The 23,922-nt window shown below is 43.3% G+C and overlaps 1 protein-coding gene across 2 annotated transcripts in view; it reads left to right on the top strand.

Moving 5' to 3' along the window:
• Window positions 1-23,566, top strand: part of PNOC (prepronociceptin) — a 228,236-nt gene extending 204,670 nt beyond the window's left edge. For both annotated transcript variants that reach the window (XM_089688174.1, XM_089688173.1), the window contains exon 3: window positions 20,674-23,566. In XM_089688174.1, the coding sequence (XP_089544300.1) occupies window positions 20,674-21,258 (585 nt within the window). In that variant the 3' untranslated portion in view covers window positions 21,259-23,566. The remainder of the gene's footprint in view (window positions 1-20,673) is intronic.
• Window positions 23,567-23,922: the final 356 nt, after the last annotated feature.

The raw sequence follows: 23,922 nt of genomic DNA, 5'->3' as shown, positions 1-23,922 counted from the left end.
GTCAGTGCTAGTCAGTGCCGTCTAACAGTGCCAGTCAGTGCCGCCTAACAGTGCCAGTCAGTGTCATGTATCAGTGCTGCCTTTCAGTGCCCATCAGTGATGCCTGTCAATGCCCATCAGTGCAACCTACCAGTGCCTCCTCATCAGTGCCCATCAGTGCCACCTATCAGTGCCCATCAGTGCAGCCTATCAGTGCCCATCACTGCAGCCTCATTAGCGCACATCAGTGAAGGAGAAAAATCACTTATTTACAAAATTGTATAACAAAAACTAAGAAAAAACGGGGGTTTTTTTCAAAATTTTCAGTGGTTTTTTGTTTAAGAAAAAATAAAAATCCCAGAGGTGATTAAATACCACCAAAATAAAGCTCTATCTGTCTAAAAAAAATTATAAAAATTTCATATGGGTACAGTGTTGCATGAACGCGCAATTGTCATTCAAAGTGCTGAATAATGCTGAAAGCTGGAAATTGGCCTGTGCAGGAAGGGGGTATAAGTGCGCGGTAGGCGAGGGGTTCAACAACCACTGACAACCAGTTCACAAACTCTAAGGCTAGTTTCACACCTGTGCAGGTTGCCTTTGACACGTTTCTGCATTGCATTTTGCATTTTTGCACCTTTGGTTTTTACGTGTTTTTTTTATGCGTTTCTTTTTTTTCATTTTTTTTCATTTTATTTTTTATGTTGCTAGGCAGATTTAAAATGCAGCAAAAACGCACTACATGCTTTTCTGCAGTATTTCCATTGACGTTTATAGAACCAAAAACGCAACTTTTTTTTCCCATAAAACGCACCGGGTGAAAACGTGGAGATGTGAATATGTCCCATAGGAAATCATGTTAACCCCCCCGGTCACATCAAGCCCGACTTTGAAATCGTGCGACTTACAATGAAGTCGGGTGTTAGGAATGGACTGGCCAGCAATGGTGGGACTCACCTGCCTTTTGATCTGCAGTACCAGGGCTGGCCAGCGGGTGCTCCCAGCAATCAGAGACTCAACCTTTCAGCCAGCTAACACCTGGAACTGATGATGCTGGGGTATTTAAGGGATGGCCAGACCCACAGACTCTGCCTTGGTGTTGTGTTTGTCCTGGGCCCTGTATCTGTCCTGCATCCTGTTTCTGTCCCTCTGCCTGACCCTCTGTACTACGCTGCTTGTTACCTGTTTTGATCTCTGGCTTGTGACCCTGACCATCCCTCTGCCTGACCCTCTGTACTACGCTGCTTGCTACCTGCTGAATCTGGCCTGTGACCCCGACCATTCTCTGCTTGCTCCCCCTGTACCTACCTGCCCAATTGATATTGACCCGGCCTGCCTGACGACGCTTGCTTGTATGTACTGTTATCTGTGGGTGGTTGGTTTGGTTTGTTTGCACTGTATTATGTTTTAGTATTGCACTGCGTTTATGTTTGTATGGTTAGTGTTAATAAATTGTATTGTTTATCACATATCTGAAGTCTGCGTTTCCCTGCATCAGTCACACACCTCTGGTCATACCTGGGAGCCCTGACATCGGGTGAGATGCCGATTTCAGGTGCGATTTGTAAGACACCTGACACAGACGTCTATGCAAATCGCACCAAAAGTAGGGCATGTACTACATTAGAAATCTGTGCGGCTCCAACCAAATCGGAACGGCACCGATTTGACTGCTGTAATTGCGGACAATAGGGTGCGACTTGGCATATGATTTGCAAGTCGCATGCCATGCAAATCGCATGCCAAGTCGCACCCGATGTGACCGGGGAGTAAGTGGACTGTACAGAATGCTGCGGAAAACACATAGGTGTGAACCTAGTGTGAAAGGGTTATAAAGGCTGGACATTTTTAACTTCTTGCATTCCCAGTATTAAAGTGGTTGTAAACCCATACATACAGCCAGTGAGGTGACTAGACTCTGTGATACATGGAGATGAAACAAATTCTCCTATATAAGTTGTACTTGTTTATCTGCAGCCCTATCTCCTATGCAGTCTTTAAAACACACAGATCAAAGGCTATTTCTGAGCTCAGCAGGCAGGAGGCAGGGATCTAACATCACAAACTGCACAGCATAGAGAGGAGATCTCGGTGTAATGTGAGACCTGAGTGAAAGGAATGGACACACCCTCTTTACCCATTCTCATAGATAAACATGCACAGCTGAGACTGTCAATCACCTTCTGTGGTATCTGCATAACCTGTCATTGTGACCAATGCAGAAATCACACTCAGTGCTTTGGATTGATGCAAGTACATACTATAGAGGGATATGTTTTGTTCATTTTCCATTTCAGAGGTTTACAACCACTATAACCTCCTCCCGCCCACCATATAAGGAAATGACGGACGCAAGGCAGTTCTGTCATATGACGTCCTTCCACTCTAACCGCGTGCTGCATCCCTGGGACACAGAAAATCACTAATCAACAGAAAGAGTCGATGACGTCAGCTCTGTCATGTGATCAGCTGTGTCCAATCACAGCTGATCGCATGTAAATAAGGAAATGCCGGTTATCGGCATTCCTCTCCTCACAAGCTGTCACACTGACAGAGGACAGCCGGTAATTGGCATTCCTCGGAGGGGACATGTACACTGATCATCAGAGCACTGATGATCAGTGTGCCCTGATGATTAATGTAGCCCCAGCAGTGCCACCTGTCAGTGTCCATCAATGCCAGCTGCCAGTGCCCATCAGTGCCACATATCAGTGCCTACAAGTGCACATCAATGCCACATATCTGTGCCCATATGAGCTACCTTTCAGTGCCACCTATCAGTGCCAATCATTGCCACCTATCAGTGCCAGTCAGTGCTGCCTATCAGTGCCACTTATCAGTGCCAGTCAGTGCTGCCTATCAGTGCCACTTATCAGTGCTGCCAGTCAGTGCCCCCTATCAGTGCCAGTCAGTGCCGCCTATCAGTGTCTCTCAGTGCCGCCTAACAGTGCCATACATGAGTGCTGTCTTTCAGTGCCCATCAGTGAAGCCTGTCAATGCCCATCAGTGCCACCTACCAGTGCATCCTCATCAATGCCCATCAGTGCCGCCTAATAGTGCCCGTCAGTGCAGCCTATCAGTGCCCATCACTGCAGCCTCATTAGCGCACATCAGTAAAGGAGAAAAATCACTTATTTACTAATTTGTATAACAGAAACTAAGAAAAACACTTTTTTTTTAACTTTTTTAGTCGTTTTTGGTTTGTTTAGCAAAAAATAAAAAACCCCGAGGTGATTAAATACCACCAAAAGAAAGCTCTATCTGTCTCAAAAAAATGATACAAATTTCATATGAGTACAATGTTGCATGACTGTGCAATTGTCATTCAAAATGTGACAGCGCTGAAAATTGGCCTGGGCAAGAAGGGGGTATACAGTTGCAAGAAAAAGTATGTGAACCCCTTGGGATTACGTGGAGTTTTGCATGAATTGGGCATAAAATGTGCTCTGAACGTCATCTAAGTCACAACAATAGAAGAACACAGTCTGCTGAACATAATACTACACAAACATTAGATGTTGCCATGGTTTAATTGCACATAACATGTAAACATTCACAGTGCAGGGAGGAAAAAGTACGTGAGGCCCTAGTTTAATGACTTCTCCCAGAGCTAATTGGAGCCAGGAGTGAGCCAACCTTGACTCCAATCAGTGTGATGATATTGGATGTGTTGCTGACAGCTGTCCTGCCCTTAAAAAACACACACCTGTTTTGGGTTTACTGGTTTCAAGAAGCACTGTCTGATGTGAACCATGCCTCGCAGAAAAGAACTCTCAGAAGACCTACGATCAAGAATTGTTTATTTGCTTGAAGCTGGAAAGGGTTACAAAAGTATCTCCAAAAGCCTTGACGTTCATGTATCCACGGTAAGACAGACTGTCTACAAATGGAGAATGTTCAGAGCACATTTTATGCCCAATTCATGCAAAACTCCACGTAATCCCAAGGGGTTCACATACTTTTTCTTGCAACTGTAAGTGCCCGGTAGGCAAGGGGTTAAATCTGCATGACGTCCGTCTGCCTGACCCTGCACTATTCCTTTTGTTCATAAAGCTCAATTTATTCCATAATATTAAAGTTCGTTTTCAGTCTTGCTGTGCTGAATGCCGAAACCATAAAACAAATGTAAAATGGGAATAGCCATGTGACATCCCAGAATAATATTTTGCGCATTTTGTCTGATAAGTACGAACAGCTGTTGGCCGTGGAAAACATTTTTTACCACTTTAGGAAGAAAATGACGAGGCTTTCAAATGCATTTTATTCCTAGGAACACAATTTACAAGCAAATAAACAATTATTTTAGATACAAAATGTTTTGCTCGATCATGTGTTTTTCTAGCTGATGTCCGGGTTATGGGTACACATTAAAGAAGATGTTTTAAAGCAGTCACTAGAGTTTCATAAAGTCATATCAAAAGCCATTTTCAATCTTTTTGAATCTCCAACTTTTATTAAAATAGTCCCCCTGTCATGAGGATCCTTGTTCAGGCACATCCTGTTTTAGGGTGACAATGCTCCTGTACTTGTCCCTTAATTGTGCTTCTGAGTTGTCAGCCTGTCCCAATGGGCTTCCAGTGGAGGCTGCTGGAGATCAGTCATTATTACTATCATTTTAATTTGATAATTCGTACTAAAAAAATTTTGACAAATGTGTGAAAAATGCATGGAGTGACACTGATTGTGAATTCTGCAGAGATGAGCTTAGAAAGCAACACAACTCAGCAACCCCCCCCCCCCCCGATCCTTATATGAAGGAAAGTGCTTTATATTGTGCTATGAAACTGTAGACTTGGACATTCTTCCCTCTGTTGATCAGGAGAAGCAATGTATCATTGCTTCTCCTGCCCAACATAAAGAAGAACGTCCAAGTCTCTCCACAACTTCACCAATGTGCACTACCCCACTTTGTACAACTTCACCAGCACTCACTACCCCACTCTCCACAACTTCACCAACACACACTACCCCACTCTCCACAACTTCACCAACGTGCACTACCCCACTCTCCACAACTTCACCAGCACTCACTACCCCACTCTCCACAACTTCACCAACACATACTGTACTACCCCATTCTTTACAACTTCACCAACACATACTGTACTACCCCATTCTCTACAACTTCACAACACACACTACCCCACTCCCCACAACTTCACCAACGTGCACTACCCCACTCTCCACAACTTCACCAACACCCACTACCCCACTCTCCACAATTGAACCAACACGCACTACCCCACTCTTCACAACTTCACCAACACCCACTACCCCATTCTTCACAACTTCACCAACACCCACTACCCCACTCTCCACAACTTCACCAACACCCACTACTCCACTCTCCACAACGTCACCAACATCCACTACCCCACTCTCCACAACTTCACCAACACTCACTACCCCACTCTCCACAACCTCACCAACACCCACTACCCAACTCTCCAAGACTTCACCAACACCCACTACTCCACTCTCCACAACGTCATCAACATCCACTACCCCACTCCCCACAACTTCACCAACATACACTCCCCCACTCCCCATAACTTCACCAACACACACTACCCCATTCCCCTCAACTTCACCAACACCTACTACCGCACTCTCCACAAGTTCACCAACACCCACTACCCCACTCTCCACAATGTCACCAACACACACTACCCCACTCTCCACAAGTTCACCAACGTACACTACCCCACTCTCCACAACTTCACCAACACACACTACCCCACTCTCCACAACTTCACCAACACATACTACCCCATTATTTACAACTTCACCAACACATACTGTACTACCCCATTCTCTACAACTTCACCAACACATACTATCCCACTCTCCACAACTTCACCAACACACACTACTCTGCTCCCCACAACTTCACCAACACACACTACCCCACTCTCCACAACTTCACCAACACCCACTACCTCACTCCCCACAACTTCACCAACATACACTACCCCACTCTCCACAACTTCACCAAAACGCACTACCCCACTCTCTAAAACTTCACCAACACCTACTACTGCACTCTCCACATGTTCACCAACACGCACTACCCCACTCTCCACAACTTCACTAACACACACTACCCCACTCTCCACAACCTCACCAACACCCACTACCCAACTCTCCAAGACTTCACCAACACCCACTACTCCACTCTCCACAACGTCACCAACATCCACTAAAACCACTCTTCACAACTTCACCAACACACACTACCCCACTCTCCACAACTTCACCAACACCCACTACCTCACTCCCCACAACTTCACCAACATACACTACCCCACTCTCCACAACTTCACCAACACCCACTACCTCACTCCCCACAACTTCACCAACATACACTACCCCACTCTACACAAGTTCACCAACTTGCACTACCCCACTCTCCAAGACTTCACCAACACACACTACCCCACTCCCCACAACTTCACCAACACCTATTACTGCACTCTCCACATGGTCACCAACACCCACTACCTCACTCCCCACAACTTCACCAACACACACTACCCCACTCTCTAAAACTTCACCAACACCCACTACCCCACTCTCCACAAAACTGCCCCACTCTGTACACTACCTCTGATGTGCTCTTTCTTAACCACTTCAGCCTCAGTGATGTACCTGTATATCACTAACTTGAAAGGTTTATACCGGGATCATGTCTGCAGGCATCATCCTGATATCATTGGCAAAGGGTTATATTGTAAAAGCAATCCTAGTGGCTAGTTGAATCACTTTTACAGGTGGCAGAATGGGGGGCGCCCTCCCCTGCCACCTTCTGCCAACTTCCCGAGCTCTCCCTTCCCAGCGAGGAGCTCAGGACTAAAACCTGTGGTTCCGCCAACTGACTATAGAGATGACCGAGGACTGGAACATCCCCGATCATCTCTATGGCCTAAGAAACCAGAAGCGTCCAGTATTTTGTCACTTCCAGTTTTGCCAGGCTGCAAACAAGCCATTACTGGCTTGTGAAAGCATCAGATCAATCCAATATGGGTTTGATCTGATGCTTTGAAGGGCAGAGTGATCTGTGGTCTAATACACCCTGGAGCTCCCCATAAAGAGGACCTGTCAATGCTCCAGCTATCACAAGGAATGTTGTTCATATAGCCATAAAAGTGATAAAAACTATCAGAGACAGTGTATAAAAAAAAAAAAGAAGAATTAAATGAATGATACAATTAATAAAGTTAACACGCCCTTTCCCCCCCTGCTGGCTTGCAAAGGTGGATGCATACATAAGTCACACTTGCTTACGTAAACTGTGTTCACGCCACGCGTGAGGTATCACCGTGAATGTTCTAGTGAGAGCAAAAATTCTAGTATCAAACTTCCTGTGTAACTCTAAACAGATAACCTGTAAAGGCTTTTAAAGCATTGTCTATTGATAATTTAATGTACTGTAGTTTGTTGCTGCTCGGCGAGAATGCGCAATATTAAAGCATGACATGTTAGATATCTATTTAGTCCCCGTAACATCATCTTTCTTATATTTTACCAAACAATTGGGTATTATATTGTGGTTTCGTGCATTAAAATTCATTAAAGTGTGGTTTAAAAAAAAAATTGATTTTGAAAAACCCCTGTGCAGGTACCCTGTGACCTAAAAATTTGCAATACTTACCATTTTGTACTCTAGGGCCTTGACTAAGGTATTGCAGATATTACGGCTGCTCCTAACTAAACCTTTAAAGTCCCCACCTAAACCTGTGTCCTCCTAAAATCAAAAACGACACTGACCCGCATTGGAGTTTAACCCCCCTGGCGGTATTCCTGAGTGTAGCTCGGGGTTAACTTTTAGTACCACAAGCAGTAACCACAAACTACACTCGGGAATACACTGCAGTGCTTCTCCAGCGATCCCTGTTTCACTTATCTTGTCCTGGGCTCCCGCAATGTCCCCCCTGCAGCGTCCCTGGCCATCTCCTCCATCCGATGCCGTCATCCGTCTTCACGGTTTCGTTCCCTGCGAGCGGCGGGACGTACGGGGGACGGAACCGGCGGGAAATTCAAAAATGGAAAAATTGTACATTCACTCAATACACTAAAATTTGATAGTATTCCATTACTGTATCAAACCATTTCACATACATATTGTCCCGAGTGCTTTGTCCTGTGCCCTGCCTGCATTTTTACTGTTCTTTCTGCCTGGAAACTGAGAAACGTCCATGGTGTCCAAAAAGTGTCCTTTTAGGTCAAAAGCAGTTTTAGACCAGCTAGAGAACAGCGATAGTAAATCAGAACCACTTGCAGAATTGAGTGATAATGATTTGTGGGGGAATTCGTCATCAGACACTGAAAACGATTTTGCGACTTTGCTCAGTGATGTGCGAACTTGGCGCTATATTTCAAATTTCAGTGTTTTTAGGTTGATGACATTATTGACTTAAATTTATTATTATTATATTATTATTTTTTATGATTATTATTATATTATAATTTATGATTTCATGTTTCAAATTTTATTATTCCCAGGATGTTTATTAGACTCTTGTTTGGACATATTTCAGTGAGTTATTCCTAAAAATTACAGACCTAGAATAAAACAACATATATCCATTGAAAATAATGTACCCCTTTGAGCACAGAAATACTGACATAATTAGATCGCTAGGGAGGTTAAAGGCCATAGCAGCCATTTTATTAAACAACAAGTTTACAACATTTTCCAAAAATACAAATTCTTCGCAGTCACCTTACTGTTACTCCAGATTACCTCATTAAAGTCTAGGGTCTTAGAAGGCGAGTTATATATCAACCAACCGGCTGTATCTACCACCAACATAGATTTCAAGGCCCCACAGCCACAAATACACCGACTCGGGGACAATTTCCTAAAATTTACTCTTGATACAGCCAACTTACTCCTGCACCATTACTGCAGTAAATTTGCTAGGGTAGGTACACCCATATCTGTGATGGGCCCAACCCACCATTCTCCAAAATAATAAAACCATCACTGCCTTCCAAGACCCTGAGACCCCTGTCAACTGCCATGACAAAAGAAACCCAGAAAACAAGCAAACACCCCCAAAACACAGAAACACGCCCATCCACTAAACTACCCCAGAACCACTGAAAGGTCAGGAAGGACCAATAAAGGTGAGCCCCATGAACACCGAGCTGTCAAACAAGCGTTTGGTAGGGAGGGCAGGAGAAATTTGTCCTACGCTGCCTTAACTCTGACTGACTCCGACCACTTTGGCACCGTCCTACTAATGCCGGCCATACATGGGTCAAAATTTGACCAATTTTTTGTTCGAAAATCGGACCTAAGAATAATCGGCCAATTTTTGCTCTGTTACCCCTGGTTCACATCTATGCGGGTGGTGCCACTGTGGGTCCGCACGGAAATCCGTGCAGCTGCACCACCCACAGAGAGAATTGCGGACCCATGGGCGAGTGCCATTAGTTCTAATGGCACGCCGCCCGCACTGGGAAACGCAACCATACTGGGAACTCAGTTTCCCGTGCGGGCTGCGTTTTCCAAAGTAGTGCAGGGACTTCTTTCTCTGCATGTCATGGGCTTGGGAGTCCATTCAAATGAATTGGCTCTCGTGCCCGAGCCGCATAGGTATGAACCTAAGCTTAGTGGGTCAATGGCACCAGCCGATTTCCGTGGTTCCTCCCCTTTTCGGTGATCAGGCATCTTGGAAAATTTGTGAAAAACTACCAATTTTCGACTCATTGATGGTCAAATCGTACGATTGTTTTTCCAAAAAGCCGTGACCTGGAAGGAACAGAGGTTTCGCCTGTTGGGGTGAACTTTATGACTTGGTCAGCCGATTTTCGAGATCATAGATGGCACCATTGGATTACCGAGCGAATGACGTTTTCGATTTTCGGACGAAAAATCGCTCCACCATGTATGGCCTGCGTAACTCTCCAAACCACTCGGGCCCCCCTCTTAAGCCCCACCCAAGCCCCCTCCAAGCAGCTACCACTTTCCCACTTCAAACCAAAACTCCTCTATTAACCCTACGATGCTCCGCCTATCCTGCTAACCTAGTCATGTCAGGCCCTCCGCCTATGCTGCACATCTAGCTCCAGGCATTATTCTCTTCCTTAACCTCCCTGGCGGTATTCCTGAGTGTAGCTCGGGGTAAAGTTTCTGTACCAAAAACGGTAACCCCGAGCTACATTCGGGCTTACCATGCGGCGCTGCATAGGGAGTCCCTGCAGAGCTTACCTTGTTCTTCGCTCCCGCGATGTGTCCCCTGCAGCGTCCCCGGCCATCTCCTCCGGCCGATGCCGGCATCCGGCTCCTGTGTTCCGGTCCCTGTGACGTCGGGATGTACGGGTGCTGCCGGCGGCGGCGGGGAATTTGAAAATTTAAAAAAAATTTCATTTTTTTCAAAACGATTTTACATAGTAAAACATTGCTGTTTCAACCCATTTCACATACATTTTGTCCCTAGTGCTTTGTCCTGTCCCCTGTCTGCATTTTGACTGTTCTTTCTGCCTGGAAACTTAGAAAAGTCCATGGCGTCCAAAAAGCGTCCCTTTAGGTCAAAAGCGGTTTAGATCAGCTAGAGAACAGCGATAGTAAATCAGAACCACTTGCAGAATTGAGTGATAATGATTTGTGGGGGAAATTCCTCATCAGACACTGAAAACAATTTTGCGAATTTGCTCAGCGATGTGCGAACTTGGCGCTATATTTCAAATTTCAGTGTTTTTGGTTTGATTATATTATTGAATTAAATGTATTATTATTATTAGAGATGAGCGAATCGAACTTGGCGAAGTGGAATTCGTTTCGAATATTAGGAAAAATTCGATTCGCACCGAATCCGAAAATTAGCAAACTTCGGATGCACGAATCGAATTTTTCCCGATCGGCCGATTTTCATCCCTTCTACAGCCGGCAAAAAGTGTCCCTGCAGAGAGCTCCGCTATTTCTGACAGTTCTCTGACAGTTCCTTCACATTTACAGCGGTTGAAACATTGTATCTATTTGTTTCCATTTAGGATACAGATGTTTTTATTCGGAAACAAATAGATACAATGTTTCAACCGCTGTAAATGTGAAGGAACTGTCAGAGAACTGTCAGAAATAGCGGAGCTCTCTGCAGATACATTTTTTGCTGTACTGGAATTCTTCTTCTTTTCATTCTTCTTCTTCTTTTCATTCTTCTTCTTCTTCTTCTTTTCATTCTTCTTCTTCTTCTTTTCATTCTTCTTCTTCATTCTTCTTTTCATTCTTCTTCTTTTCATTCTTCTTCTTCTTTTCATTCTTCTTCTTCTTTTCATTCTTCTTCTTTTCATTCTTCTTCTTCTTCTTCTTTTCATTCTTCTTTTCATTCTTCTTTTCATTCTTCTTCTTCTTTTCATTCTTCTTCTTCTTCTTTTCATTCTTCTTCTTCTTCTTTTCATTCTTCTTTTCATTCTTCTTCTTTTCATTCTTCTTCTTTTCATTCTTCTTCTTCTTTTCATTCTTCTTCTTCTTCTTCTTCTTCTTCCTCTTCCTCTTCCTCTTCCTCTTCCTCTTCTTCTTCTTCTTCCCCCGTGACTGCCCAAATGAGTGAAGTGTGCGGTGATTTTAAGATCGACGGCACTCATCTGCATGTCATACTGACTGACAGTATTATTTCTCTTCCCCAGCAGACTCCAAGGGCATTTAAATTAAAGGTACAGTGTTCTGCACTAATATAAAGGCTCTCTGAAGCCTAGAAACCCTTTTAATAAGTTAAATTCGCAGCAAATCAATTCGCATCGAATCAAATTTATTCCGCAAATTCGGCGAATCAGCCGAATCGAATTTTTGAATAATTCGCTCATCTCTAATTATTATATTATTATTTTTTATGATTATTTATTAAATTATAATTTATGATTTCGTGTTTCAAATGTTATCATACCCGGGATGTTTACTAGACTCTTGTTCGGACAGATTTCAGTGAGTTATTCCTAAATATTACCGGCTACAATAAAAAAAAATACATATTTCCATGCAAAATAATGGTACCGCTTTCAGCACCAAAAATCTGAAATAATCATACCGCCAGGGAGGTTAAAAAATATATAATGTTTGGTGGTTCCATATAATTTTCCAGTAAAAAAATGCTGATTTTTTTTTTTTACATGTAGGAGAGGAATGTCAGATTTGGCCGGGGGCTGAAGTGGTTAACTCATGGCTACTGCACTGATGCGCACTTCTGTATTCATTTTATTCAGCAAATGGCATATGTTTGCTGGTCTGACTTTAAAATTGAGGAGTAAAACCCTCCACCTGTATTTTCTGCTGAGCCTCTGCTTTGAAAATAGCTTCAAGTGGCGTGTTTCCTACCCAACTCCAAGCGTGCGTCTTTTTCATTAAGCGCTGATAATTGCTACTTTTACAGAACAGGGAAGAAAGGTAATTGACAAGTGAAAGGTGTTGTTACAGTATGAATACTTGTTATGTTTAATCAATCTAGATAATTGATCCTTTCTCACCGTCTGACAAACACGGAGAGGAATATCGCAACAGCCGCCCTGACAGATTGTCTGTCTAAATAACAGAGCGCTGAGACGGCTCCAAGATCTGCTTTTTTTTACATTAAACTGCGTAATTTCTTCCTCTTATTTGTGTAAAGAAAATAATTACAATGTTGTTCTTTTCTACGCCTTTGCAACTCCTAAACGGGTCAAACGAGCGACGCAGACCATCGCACAAGTTAATTCTGTACTGACCCTGTTAATGTCTAAACTTTACAACTAATACTTTTTTTCCGTCGCAAAGGTCTGCACAGCAAATGGATTAATAGTCCATTGTTATTCCGGTGTTTCAGTGAGTAATCCGGCTTCTAATACCAAATACAGACAAAGCAATTTTCAGCACGTAGAGGTTACCATAGATCAGAGTTTTCTATAAGCGCGCTCTGTGTACCCGGGGGGGGGGGGTAATCATCCTTATTCTGGGAGACATGTCAAGGAACCTGACGCCCAGGGCTTTTTTTTTCAGCAGGAACGCGGGGGAACACAGTTCTGGCACCTCCAGCACTGAATGAATGTAATGGCAAAGGGTAGTGAGGTGTGCTGGCGGATCTATTGCTGCTGGCTGCTTGGGGACCTACAGTGAAGGAAATAAGTATTTGAGCCCCTGCTGATTTTGAATGTTGCCCACTCACAAAGAAATGGTCTAAAAATTGAATGGTAGGTGCAGGGGTGGACTGACCATTTGGAAACTGGGGCACTGCCCAAGGGCCCGGGGTCAGTAGGGGGCCCCATGAGATGTCCCTGGTACCTTTTTCATAGGCTTTTTGAGTTTGGGCAAGGACACAGGGGCCCCATGATCCCCTATTGCCCGGGGGCCCCATGAATTGTCAGTCCGCCCCTGGGTAGGTGTATTGTAACACTGAGAGACAGGATAGCAACAAAAAATTCAGCAGAAATGCATGTCTAACAAATGATGCACTGATTTGCATGTTCATGAGGAAAATAATTATTTTATCCCCTTCACAAAACATGACTTAGTACTTGGTGGCAAATCCCTTGTTGGCAATCACAGAGGTCAGACGTTTCCTATAGTTGGCCACCAGGTTTGCACACATCTCAGGAGGGATTTTGGCCCACTCCTCTTGGCAGATCCTCTCCAAGTTATTAAGGTTTGGTGGCTGACGTTTGGAAACTCAAACTTTCAGCCTTCTCTACAGATTTTCAATCAGATTAAGCTCTGGAGACTGGCTAGGTCACTCCAGGACCTTGTGCTTCTTCCTGAGCCACTCCTTTGTTGCCTTGGCCGTGTGTTTTGGGTCCTTGTCATGCTGGAACACCCATCCACGACCCATTTTCAATGCCCTGGCTGAGAGAAGAAGGTTCTCACCCAAGATTTGATGGTACATTGCCCCTTCTATCGTCCCTTTGATGCGGTGCAGTTGTCCTGTCCCCTTAGCAGAAAAACACCCCAAACCAGAATGTTTCCACCACCATGTTTGACAGTTGGGATGGTGTTCTTGGGGTCATAGGCAGCATTCCTCCTCCTCCAAACACAGCGAGTTGAGTTGATGCCAAAGAGCTTGATTTTGGTCTCATCTGAACACAACACTTTCAACCAGTCCTCCTCTGCATCACTCAGATGTTTAGTGGCAAACATCAGACGGGCCTGGACATGTGCTTTCTTGAGCAGAGGGACCTTGCGGGCACTGCAGGATTTCAATCCTTGTCGGCATAGTGTGTTACCAATTGTTTTCTTAGTGACTGTGGTCCCAGCTGCCTGGAGATCATTGACAAGATCCTCATGTGTAGTTCTGGGATGATTCCTCATTGTTGTCATGATCATTGACACTCCACGATCTGTTGTAGATTAGGTCAGTTGTTGCTGGAAGGGATCTACTATTGAGAGAGGGGTCTATTGTCTTGTTTGTTGTCTATTGATGCTGGCTGCTGGAGAGTCTATTGATGCTGGCTGCTGGGAAATCTGTTGTAGCTGCTGGGGGTCTATTGTTACTGGGGTGGTATTTTGCTTTGGGTATCCATTGGTGCTGGGGAAGGGCGGGGTCTATTGCTGCTGGCTGTGGGGAATCTTTTCTCTGCTTTTCTAGTTACCATTAACAAATTCCATACGTATTATTTAGCACCACAAAATGGTACTTGGCTCTGTATTCTCTAAAAGGACTGGTACTGAAAGGTGGCCCACATGGTAGAAAAATATATTTGAAATATATTTTAAAAATATTCTTCCCAGATATATTGACATATATTTGAATTGCTACAATTTTGGCCATATTCTATACATATATATATATATATATACACACACACACACACTGCCTGTTGAAATGCATTTTTATTACTAAATATATGTAAAATATTTTAAAAATATACTGTATGTCTTTAATAATGCAAATCTATATTTTTGGAATGCATTTACAAATATATGTAAAAATATATGTTAAAATGACTTTTTTATTTGTAAAAAAAATCTGAAGTCTATATTTAAAATTACATATATTTTAAAAAATATTTTTCAGATATCTGAACATGCAGTGTGTGTGTGTGTGTGTGTATGTATGTATATATATATATATATACTGTATATATATGTATATGTGTATATACTGTATATATATATGTATGTGTGTGTGTGTGTGTGTATATATATATATATATATATATATATATATATATATATATAATTTTTTTTTTCTTATAAATTGAATATGGCCAAATAATCGCAGCATTTCAAATATATGTCAATATATTTGGGAATAGTATTTTTATAATATATTTTTCATCCATATGGGGGGTAGGAGGTGGAACCAAGTGATGGTGCTCGGAGGTGGGAAGGGGGCGAGACAAGAAGTGACTCAAAAGGGGGATTTCCTGCACCTATTTTTTAAAAAAAAAAGCCCTGCTAATAATGATGGGATTAGGTTCACAAACAAGTTCTGATTTAAATCACTTCTCCATTTCCTATAGCGATCTTTTGCTTTCATTAAAATGCCTTCTGTAGGACAATTGTGTAACGCAGACCCCAGGCTGGTCTTACTGTTTTTTGTCCCAGGTTCTCTTTCCTATTTGCAATAAAAGGCAAAATCTGTGCATAAGTGCTGGTTCAGTGGAAAGGCGGATAGTAACACGTGGCCTTACTGTCCTCTAGGACTGGGGATGTCCCGTAGTAGCTACAACAGAAAAGAAAAAGAGGGCACACCAACCTAGAGCATTACCCTAAGGATCTTTATTAAAAAAACAACAAAATGACTACTCACAAGCAAAAAAGTGAAAAGCGCACTTCAAGCCACACATCCGTGGCCAGATACAACAGTCTCCCAGACATAGGGGCGCCCGTACCGGGGTCCCTGAATACTGAAGCATTTCAAAGGATATCCTTATTCCTCAGAGCCTCTTAATCTTTTCTGTTCCATACAGGGGCGGACTGACCATTCAGAAACTCGGACACTGCCCTAGGGCCCAGGGTCAGTAGGGGGCCCCATGAGATTCCCCTGGTACCTTTAATAGGCTTTTTTGGGTGTGGTTTGAGTGTTGAAGAGGATACAAGGGCCCCATGATCCCCTATTGCCCAGGGGCCCCATGAGTTGTTAGTCCGCCCCTGGTTCCATATCAGGTGCATGACAACCAAGCACACAGCCGGTTCCCAGTGTCTCAACACAAAAACCAGGCAGTTATTGTCTTTTTGAAGTTTGGGGTGCAATGTGAGCCTTGGAATATTCCAAATTTGGTGCAAACTGTAACAGAGGACACTCTTTGGTTGTAGCTGAACTCTTCAGAATAGGCCTCTTGTGATAAGAGGCAGTGGACATACAGCTCAGTGGACTCAATTAAGAAAGCAGCCCTAGGCCAGCAAATCTGGAACAGTCTCTCCCAGGATTAAGCAACAACAGTCACTAGGATCTCTCTCTCAGGCATCTACTCACTGTGTTCCTGTGTATATGGATGCCTCCTTCCCAGGGGCGGACTGACCATTTGGAAACTCGGGCACTGCCCGAGGGCCCGGGGTCAGTAGGGGGCCCCATGAGATGCCCCTGGTACCTTTTTCATAGGCTTTTTTGAGTTTGGGCAAGGACACAGGGGACCCATGATCCCCTATTGCCCGGGGGCCCCATGAGTTGTCAGTCCACCCCTGCTCCTTCCACTACCAGCCAGATCCTCAGTAGACTCTCCCCAAACTGTTCTCCGCAGCTTTAGAGGCAGACCATCCAGTTCTCCCTGATCTGAGACCTCGATGAAACTCCTGAAGTCTTCAGCTAACTTGCCCACATGGGCAACGGTCCTTCAGGCTGGGTCTTCTCCCCAGGCTCGCTTCCTGTTCCAGGCCCCAGACTATTTATAAACACCTCAGCCCCCTGTTGGTCATCGCCTTGACCTGGAATTGGTTGGAGCTTTATGAATATTAAGCCCAGGGTCTGCCTCTTCCAGGCCATTATATTCCAGAACCTACTAGAAGACAGGGGGAAGTAGCTGAGAATGCAACCAGCAGGACCCAGAACAGCAGTAAGCAATCAAACTCTACTCCACTGGCTAGAGAGGGACCAAAAACCTAATTTTACTTGCAACCTAACTAGGAGCGCACTACAACAGTTTACACAGTATCAGTTCTCTTTCTCTTTAACCAGAGACCCTTTTCTTCCATTTATTTTTTTAGGTCTCTGAGCTTTTCTTTTCCAATTTTAGAGTTGGGTTGGTTTCATACCACGTATCTTTGTACTATGTTTATTTTAAAACCATAAAAAAAACTCCACTAAATTGAAATAAAGTGGACGTAGACGTAATCCCTCGCAATGAAAAAGGAATAAAGCATATCATTCTATAGTGTGCACTTGCCTCAATCCAACACACCTAATGTGATTCTTGTCTGCTTTCTCTTTTCTCTATCTACATGAGTCACATTTCACAGTTAATCCCAACACCAAGCAATCCCAGGAGATGGCCTTGCCCCCTACCCCCCCAGCACACAGCAATTGATTGACAGCCTCAGTTGTGCATGTTTCCCTATGAGACTTTGTAGAGTGGGGATGTTCATTCCCTCCACTCAGGGCTCAGCTTACACTCAGCTCTCTGCACTATGTTGTGCAGTGTGTGATATCAGAGCCCCACCCCCTGCCTTCTAGAGCTAAACAATGCTATGTAAGTTCTATGTTTTGACTGTAGAGAAAAGAGGAGTTCAGACAGGTACAACGAATGTAGGAGGCAGGGGCGGACTGACAACACATGGGGCCCTTGGGCAATAGGGGATTATGGAGCCCCTGTGTCCTCGCCCACACTCAAACCACACCCAAAAAAGCCTATGAAAGGTACCAGGAGCATCTCATGGGGCCTCCTACTGACCCCGGGCCCTCGGGCAGTGCCCGAGTTCCCAAATGGTCAGTCCGCCCCTGGTAGGAGGATTTGTTTCATCTCTGTATCGCCTGAAGCTAGTCAGTTCACTGGGTATATGTAAGGGTTACAACCACTTTAAATAACACCTCCCCAAAAGAAATCTACCCTCTAAGCAAAAGAATCCAGTGGGGAGATTGTGTTGATGTGAAATTTGAGAGATTTTGGTTTGGTGAAATTTCACCTACTGAAGCTCAATTAACGCCTTTTCCAGGATGGGTAAATAAAGTTGAACTCCCGGCATTTGTGACCCTGGCAATCACCTCCCCCACCCCTAAAAACCCCCAGTGCATTTTTTATTTAAAAAAAAAAAAAACACTTTTTCCCAGTCTGCTACGAGGTCTGGTGGTATCATGGCAGCTTCTTCGTCTTCCTCCGGTGGTGACAGGGGAGGTGGGCATTCTTCCAAGACCGAGTGGTGCTCAGGTGATGATGTGTGAATGCCACTCAGTCCTGGAATACTGTGAGCTTAGCCTGCATGAAGACATGCCCAACTGAGAAGGAAGTCGTGGGCAGCGCAGGAGTGTGAAGAAAGTAAGTAGCAATTATTTTTTTACAATATATATAGGGATAAAAATTTAATTTTTACATTTTATTGAAGTAGAAGTGTTTGAAATAACCTTTCCTCAATAAAATGCCTCTCTAGTGCTGATCACTTAAAATACATTGGCCAGCACTGTGTAAAACAATCAAAAAAACCTTTTACTGCAGACCTTACCTTCTAGGCCAGGGGTGGGCAAACTTTTTGACTTGAGGGCCGCAATGGGTTCATATATTGGACCCGAGGGCCGGACCAAGAGTAGATGAATGATGTGTATGTGTCATCCATAGTAAGTATAGTAATATTCCCCCATAGTAAGCATAGTAATTAATCCCCCATATAGTAATTAATCCCCCATAGTAATTAATCCCCCATATAGTAATTCATCCCCCATAGTAATTCATCCCCCATAGTAATTCATCCCCCATATAGTAATTCATCCCCCATAGTAATTAATCCCCCATATAGTAATTCATCCCCCATAGTAATTCATCCCCCATATAGTAATTCATCCCCCATAGTAATTCATCCCCCATAGTAATTCATCCCCCATATAGTAATTCATCCCCCATAGTAATTCATCCCCCATATAGTAATTCATCCCCCATATAGCAATTAATCCCCCATAGTAATTCATCCCCCATATAGTAATTCATCCCCCATATAGTAATTCATCCCCCATATAGTAATTCATCCCCCATAGTAATTCATCCCCCATATAGTAATTCATCCCCCATATAGTAATTCATCCCCCATAGTAATTCATCCCCCATAGTAATTCATCCCCCATAGTAATTCATCCCCCATATAGTAATTCATCCCCCATAGTAATTCATCCTTCATAGTAATTCATCCCCCATAGTAATTCATCCCCCATATAGTAATTCATCCCCCATAGTAATTCATCCCCCATAGTAATTCATCCCCCATAGTAATTAATCCCCCATAGTAATTCATCCCCCATATAGTAATTCATCCCCCATAGTAATTCATCCCCCATATAGTAATTCATCCCCCATATAGTAATTCATCCCCCCTATAGTAATTCATCCCCCCTATAGTAATTCAATTCACTTTCCTTTGCTCTGCGCATTCCTCTCGCCGTGTTCCCGCGCCGTTCTGGTCTTCAGGGCGGACTGTGAGAGGAGCCTAGCTCCCCTCACGTTCGTCACGCTGCCCCGCCTACACACATCCTGACAGCTATCCTGACAGTATCACGCTCCACGGACCGGATTAAAAGGTCCGCCGGGCCGTATACGGCCCACGGGCCGTAGTTTGCCCATTGCTGCTCTAGGTACTACTATCTCTGCAGACTTACTGTTCTGTAGTCCAGAATGACAATGTGATCTCGGGGCTTTATGGACACCCCTTGGGGTGTTTCATAACAGTCACAATACAATGCTGCAGAGACATCATTTTTTTAGCAAGGCTGTCTGCATCATCGAATGAGGAAGACCATCAATGCTACAAAAGAAAGAGGACCCCGAAGGTTGTTTGACTGACTGGAAGACCAGAAGGAAAAGGTATGTATAGAGAAAAATTCAATGCATGGGGTCACTGCCCACCCAGCTGGAGTGGGTTTTAACTAAAAGCCTAAGGCCTTTGGTTACATGGCCTTAACTGAAGTCATGCAACAAAGCCTCTAAAGCAGCCTTTCTCAACCTTTTCAACAAAGAGGAACCCTTGAAATAACGTTCTGGTCTTAGGGAACTCCTGCTAAAAATTACTATATCTACAATTTACGATACGTTAGTGTGATTGTCAGTGGGAAGAATGCTCCTTACACTTGTGGTCATTGTGAAAAACTACCCCCTTACATAAAACTAAAAAGATTGGTGTCATTGGAAAATTAGCTGAGAGGCAGAAATTGCTCATGGAACCCCTAGCAACCTTTAGAGGAACCTTGGTTGGGAAACCCTGCTCTAAAGTCCAACCCTAAAGCTCCCCCTTCATTAGAGACCACATAACCAGAGCCTGGACCCGCAGGAAATCCAAAACCACATTTCTAAAGCATGGATAAGTGTTTTGGCACTTGAGTATAGGTCTTCCACAAAAATAAGCTCTGTTGTATCTGAGGATGCTTGACTTTGTTTAAGGACAGAGTTGTATCTCATTGGAACAAGCAAAGAGGCTCAAAGCGTTTCAACATCTGACTAAAACCAGCTGATTTCTGAGAGATGGTATATGTGTTAGGATTTACAATTTTTTGTAAAGGGCTCTTTTAAATGTAAATAAAAAAATGCAAAACCAACAACCAGCCAATGTCCTGCCCATATCCATATAACTCTTGTTTGTTTATTCATCTACAGCTCTGCATCGTGGAATGTGAAGGAAAAATTTACTCCAGTTCCATGTGGGGTGTATGCAAAACAGTCCTCATAAAGTCTTCGATACAACTCAGCATGGACAGTTTTGAGGAAGACTTCAAACCGTTTGACGACAGTCAGTTTCCCACCAATTTCAAGCATTTGAATGATCTCACCAAAGTGGTTGACTTAAGTAAGATCAAGGATGAAAAGAGATTGTCCAAAATTAGTAATTTGATTCGCGAGCAAGAAAAAGACACTAGCATTGACGGTGGAGAAACTGCGCTTGGGATGACTACCGGACCCGACGAATTCGGAGACTTGCAAAATCCATCGAATACCATGTCTAAACGCTTTGGGGGGTTCGTCAAGGGAAAATACAGCTATAGGAAATTCATGGGCCCATCGAAAGACCTTCAGAAGCGCTACGGTGGCTTCATAGGTGTTCGAAAATCAGCCAGGAAATGGAACAACCAGAAAAGGTTTAGCGAGTTTCTGCGGCAATACCTGGGGATGACCACGCGTTCGGCTGAATATGACAGTTTTACTAATGACATGAATGAACTGGATGAGCAAAATGAGATCTGAGACTTGTTGTCTGTTGATGCACATAGTTAATTTAGAACTACGAAGGCACAAAGTCAACCACCACCTTAGAGTATAATTTAAGAAGCCCTCACCAGTGTCGTTGGTATTTTGGAACCATGCCTAGTGGATGTACGCTGTACAGCTCGAATCATTATTTTAAAATAGATGACATCTTGGTGAATATTTGGCAAAGCTGGGAAGGAAACAAGGGTGGTATTTAGGAGTCAAAAAAAATTAAATCTGCTGTTTTAATGTATGATCCAGTACCCTTTTCCTTATATTTTGTAAATATATGACACATATACTACATGCAATAGGGTTTGACATTGTCATTTGAAACCTGAGTTGCAATTTAAACTGGCCTACGTTAATTAAACATTTACTTGATACTTATATTAGTCTTATCAGAGGAACAGGGGTCCCTCATCTTTACCTGAGTTATACCTAACCAATTTTTTTTTGGAGTTGAGCAAAAGTTTCCAATGGGGACACAGACAGCAATAAATAGCCAACCAGGGTTCTAAACTTCCCTGCTGTACTAAATAGGGGTGTTCATTATTGACGTCTGTGGCTCTTTTTTTGGAGATGACCTTTCACAGCATAGGCAGTGATGGCAAATCTCCCCAATGGCACCACTGAGAGCCATAAAACTTCACAAAGCATCAATTATTTCCTTTATCTATACTAAATAAAAAAAAAAGGTTTTGGATGAAGATACACTTAAAGAAGACCTATTGTACTGAGCTTGGTGTATCTTATAGGATATTCTCTGTTTGCCAGGGATGCTTATGTTGATAGCTGGTGGGATCCATTGGGTTGGTTAGGCCCATGGGGGTTGAGTTACTAAAACTAGAGAATGCAAAACCTGCTGCAACTGTTCATGGTGGTTAATCAGCGTCTAACTTCAGCTTGCTCCATTATGCTTTAACAAAACAAAAAACTGGAAGTTGATTGGTCACTATGCAGAGCTGCACCAAATTTTGCACTCTCCAGCTTTAGTAAATCAACCCCATAGTGTCCATTTTGGGACAGTCTTCCTTCTAAAATCCAACAACTTTCCTGGTAGATACAATTCTTAGAGAGCCGCTTCTTCTCCAGTCCTTTCCTGACTGACATTTGCTCATTCACTGTAATTGCCAATAGATGGGCAAATGCATTTTAAGAATAGCTAGTAGTATTAAATTAGTAGTCTACCCAATCCACTTCTTCAGCTCTATTGCGTGTCAGGAAAATACTCCTACTGGCACTCATTAGAACTGAAGAAATAGCTTGGAGATGCTCCAAGAATCTTCAACATTACATAACAAGTCAAGTTGAATGTGACCAATGGCTACTAGCTATACCATGACCTGGATGAATGAGAAACTTCATAGATAAGTAGGAATACTATTTTTTTAACAGATAGGAATGATATTTTAAAATGTAAATAACAGACCTAGCACAACACCAAGTCCCAGGCCAATGGAAAGCGCTGTAAAATATACATTTCTTGAACAATAAATTATATTAGGACTGCATAACTTATATCAATGTGACAAAAATATATCTACAAAGTGACAGGTCTTCTTTGCAGTCTGGTAAAAACTGATTTTTGTACTGGATGGATATGGAGTGGTTACTAGTCTTACTGGCTTCTGTACATCTACTGCTCCATCCAAGCTAGAGTTCCAAGCTTCCGTCATTCACGCAAGCTGGAGTTCCAAGCCTCCGTCATTCACCCAAGCTGGAGTTCCAAGCTTCCTTCATTCACCCAAGCTGGAGTTCCAAACTTCCTCATTCACCCAAGCTGGAGTTCCAAGCATTCCACCAACTTCATTGTTGTTTATACAGCTGCAGTTCCCGAGTTATTTATCACTGGCCTTCCACAGCTCTGATGGGCCCGTAGGGCAGCTACGGTCATATAAACATCTTATTCAGCCACAACACATATTAAAGCTATATGAAATGGAAAAACCTAGTCCCGACATGTATGTGTGTACAAAAACTTTGGTTAGCACCATCCAAAGTCTGTCTTCAAATTATGATCAATTGCACAGCAGATTTATCAATATGAGACTGTGGGTATTTGCATTGTGAGCCAATCATACTGTATTGCAGTGCACCATGCTATAGATCTGACATGTTTTCAGGCACTGGGTAGGTGTGTCAGTAGCTCACTGGAAGGGGTGATATTAGCAGTTCTTGATGCCCTTTCACCATCCAGTTGAGACTTTTCCAATCCAAGCACCTGCATGAAGAGGGGAGTGCTGAGCCCCTGAAACACGTTGGATGTTACAAAATAAAATATTTCAAAGGACTGTACAAGATAGTGTGGTGCTCCCATCCTTTCAAAACTTTAGTAAACTTCTCCAAGGGTTCAGCAGGACACCACAGTTGCTGGTGAGCAGCCTCTAGTACGACAAACCACCCAACACGTCGTAACATATCTCCATAAGGTTCTCCATAAGGTTCAGTTGTCCTATACCAAAAATCAATGACAAAGAAGGTGACTTAGGAAGCGACATAGCACAGTGTAGATAAACCAACAGCTAGGAAATACAGGGGCCTGCCTAACTAGATACATTTCAAATGGTTTGGTTAGTCAGCTACTTCCATTACTATACCTGGGAACTGTTGTAAATCTGTGGACATAATAATGGTTGTGGGACAGGGGTCAGAGAAGGG

This window comes from Staurois parvus, unplaced genomic scaffold (assembly GCF_062004578.1).
Source record: "Staurois parvus isolate SC_StPar_1 unplaced genomic scaffold, SC_StPar_1.0 ptg000448l, whole genome shotgun sequence".
NCBI classification, from domain to species: Eukaryota; Metazoa; Chordata; class Amphibia; order Anura; family Ranidae; genus Staurois; species Staurois parvus.
Note: the sequence above shows the minus strand (reverse complement) of the source record. Positions and strands in the feature narration are given on the sequence as shown.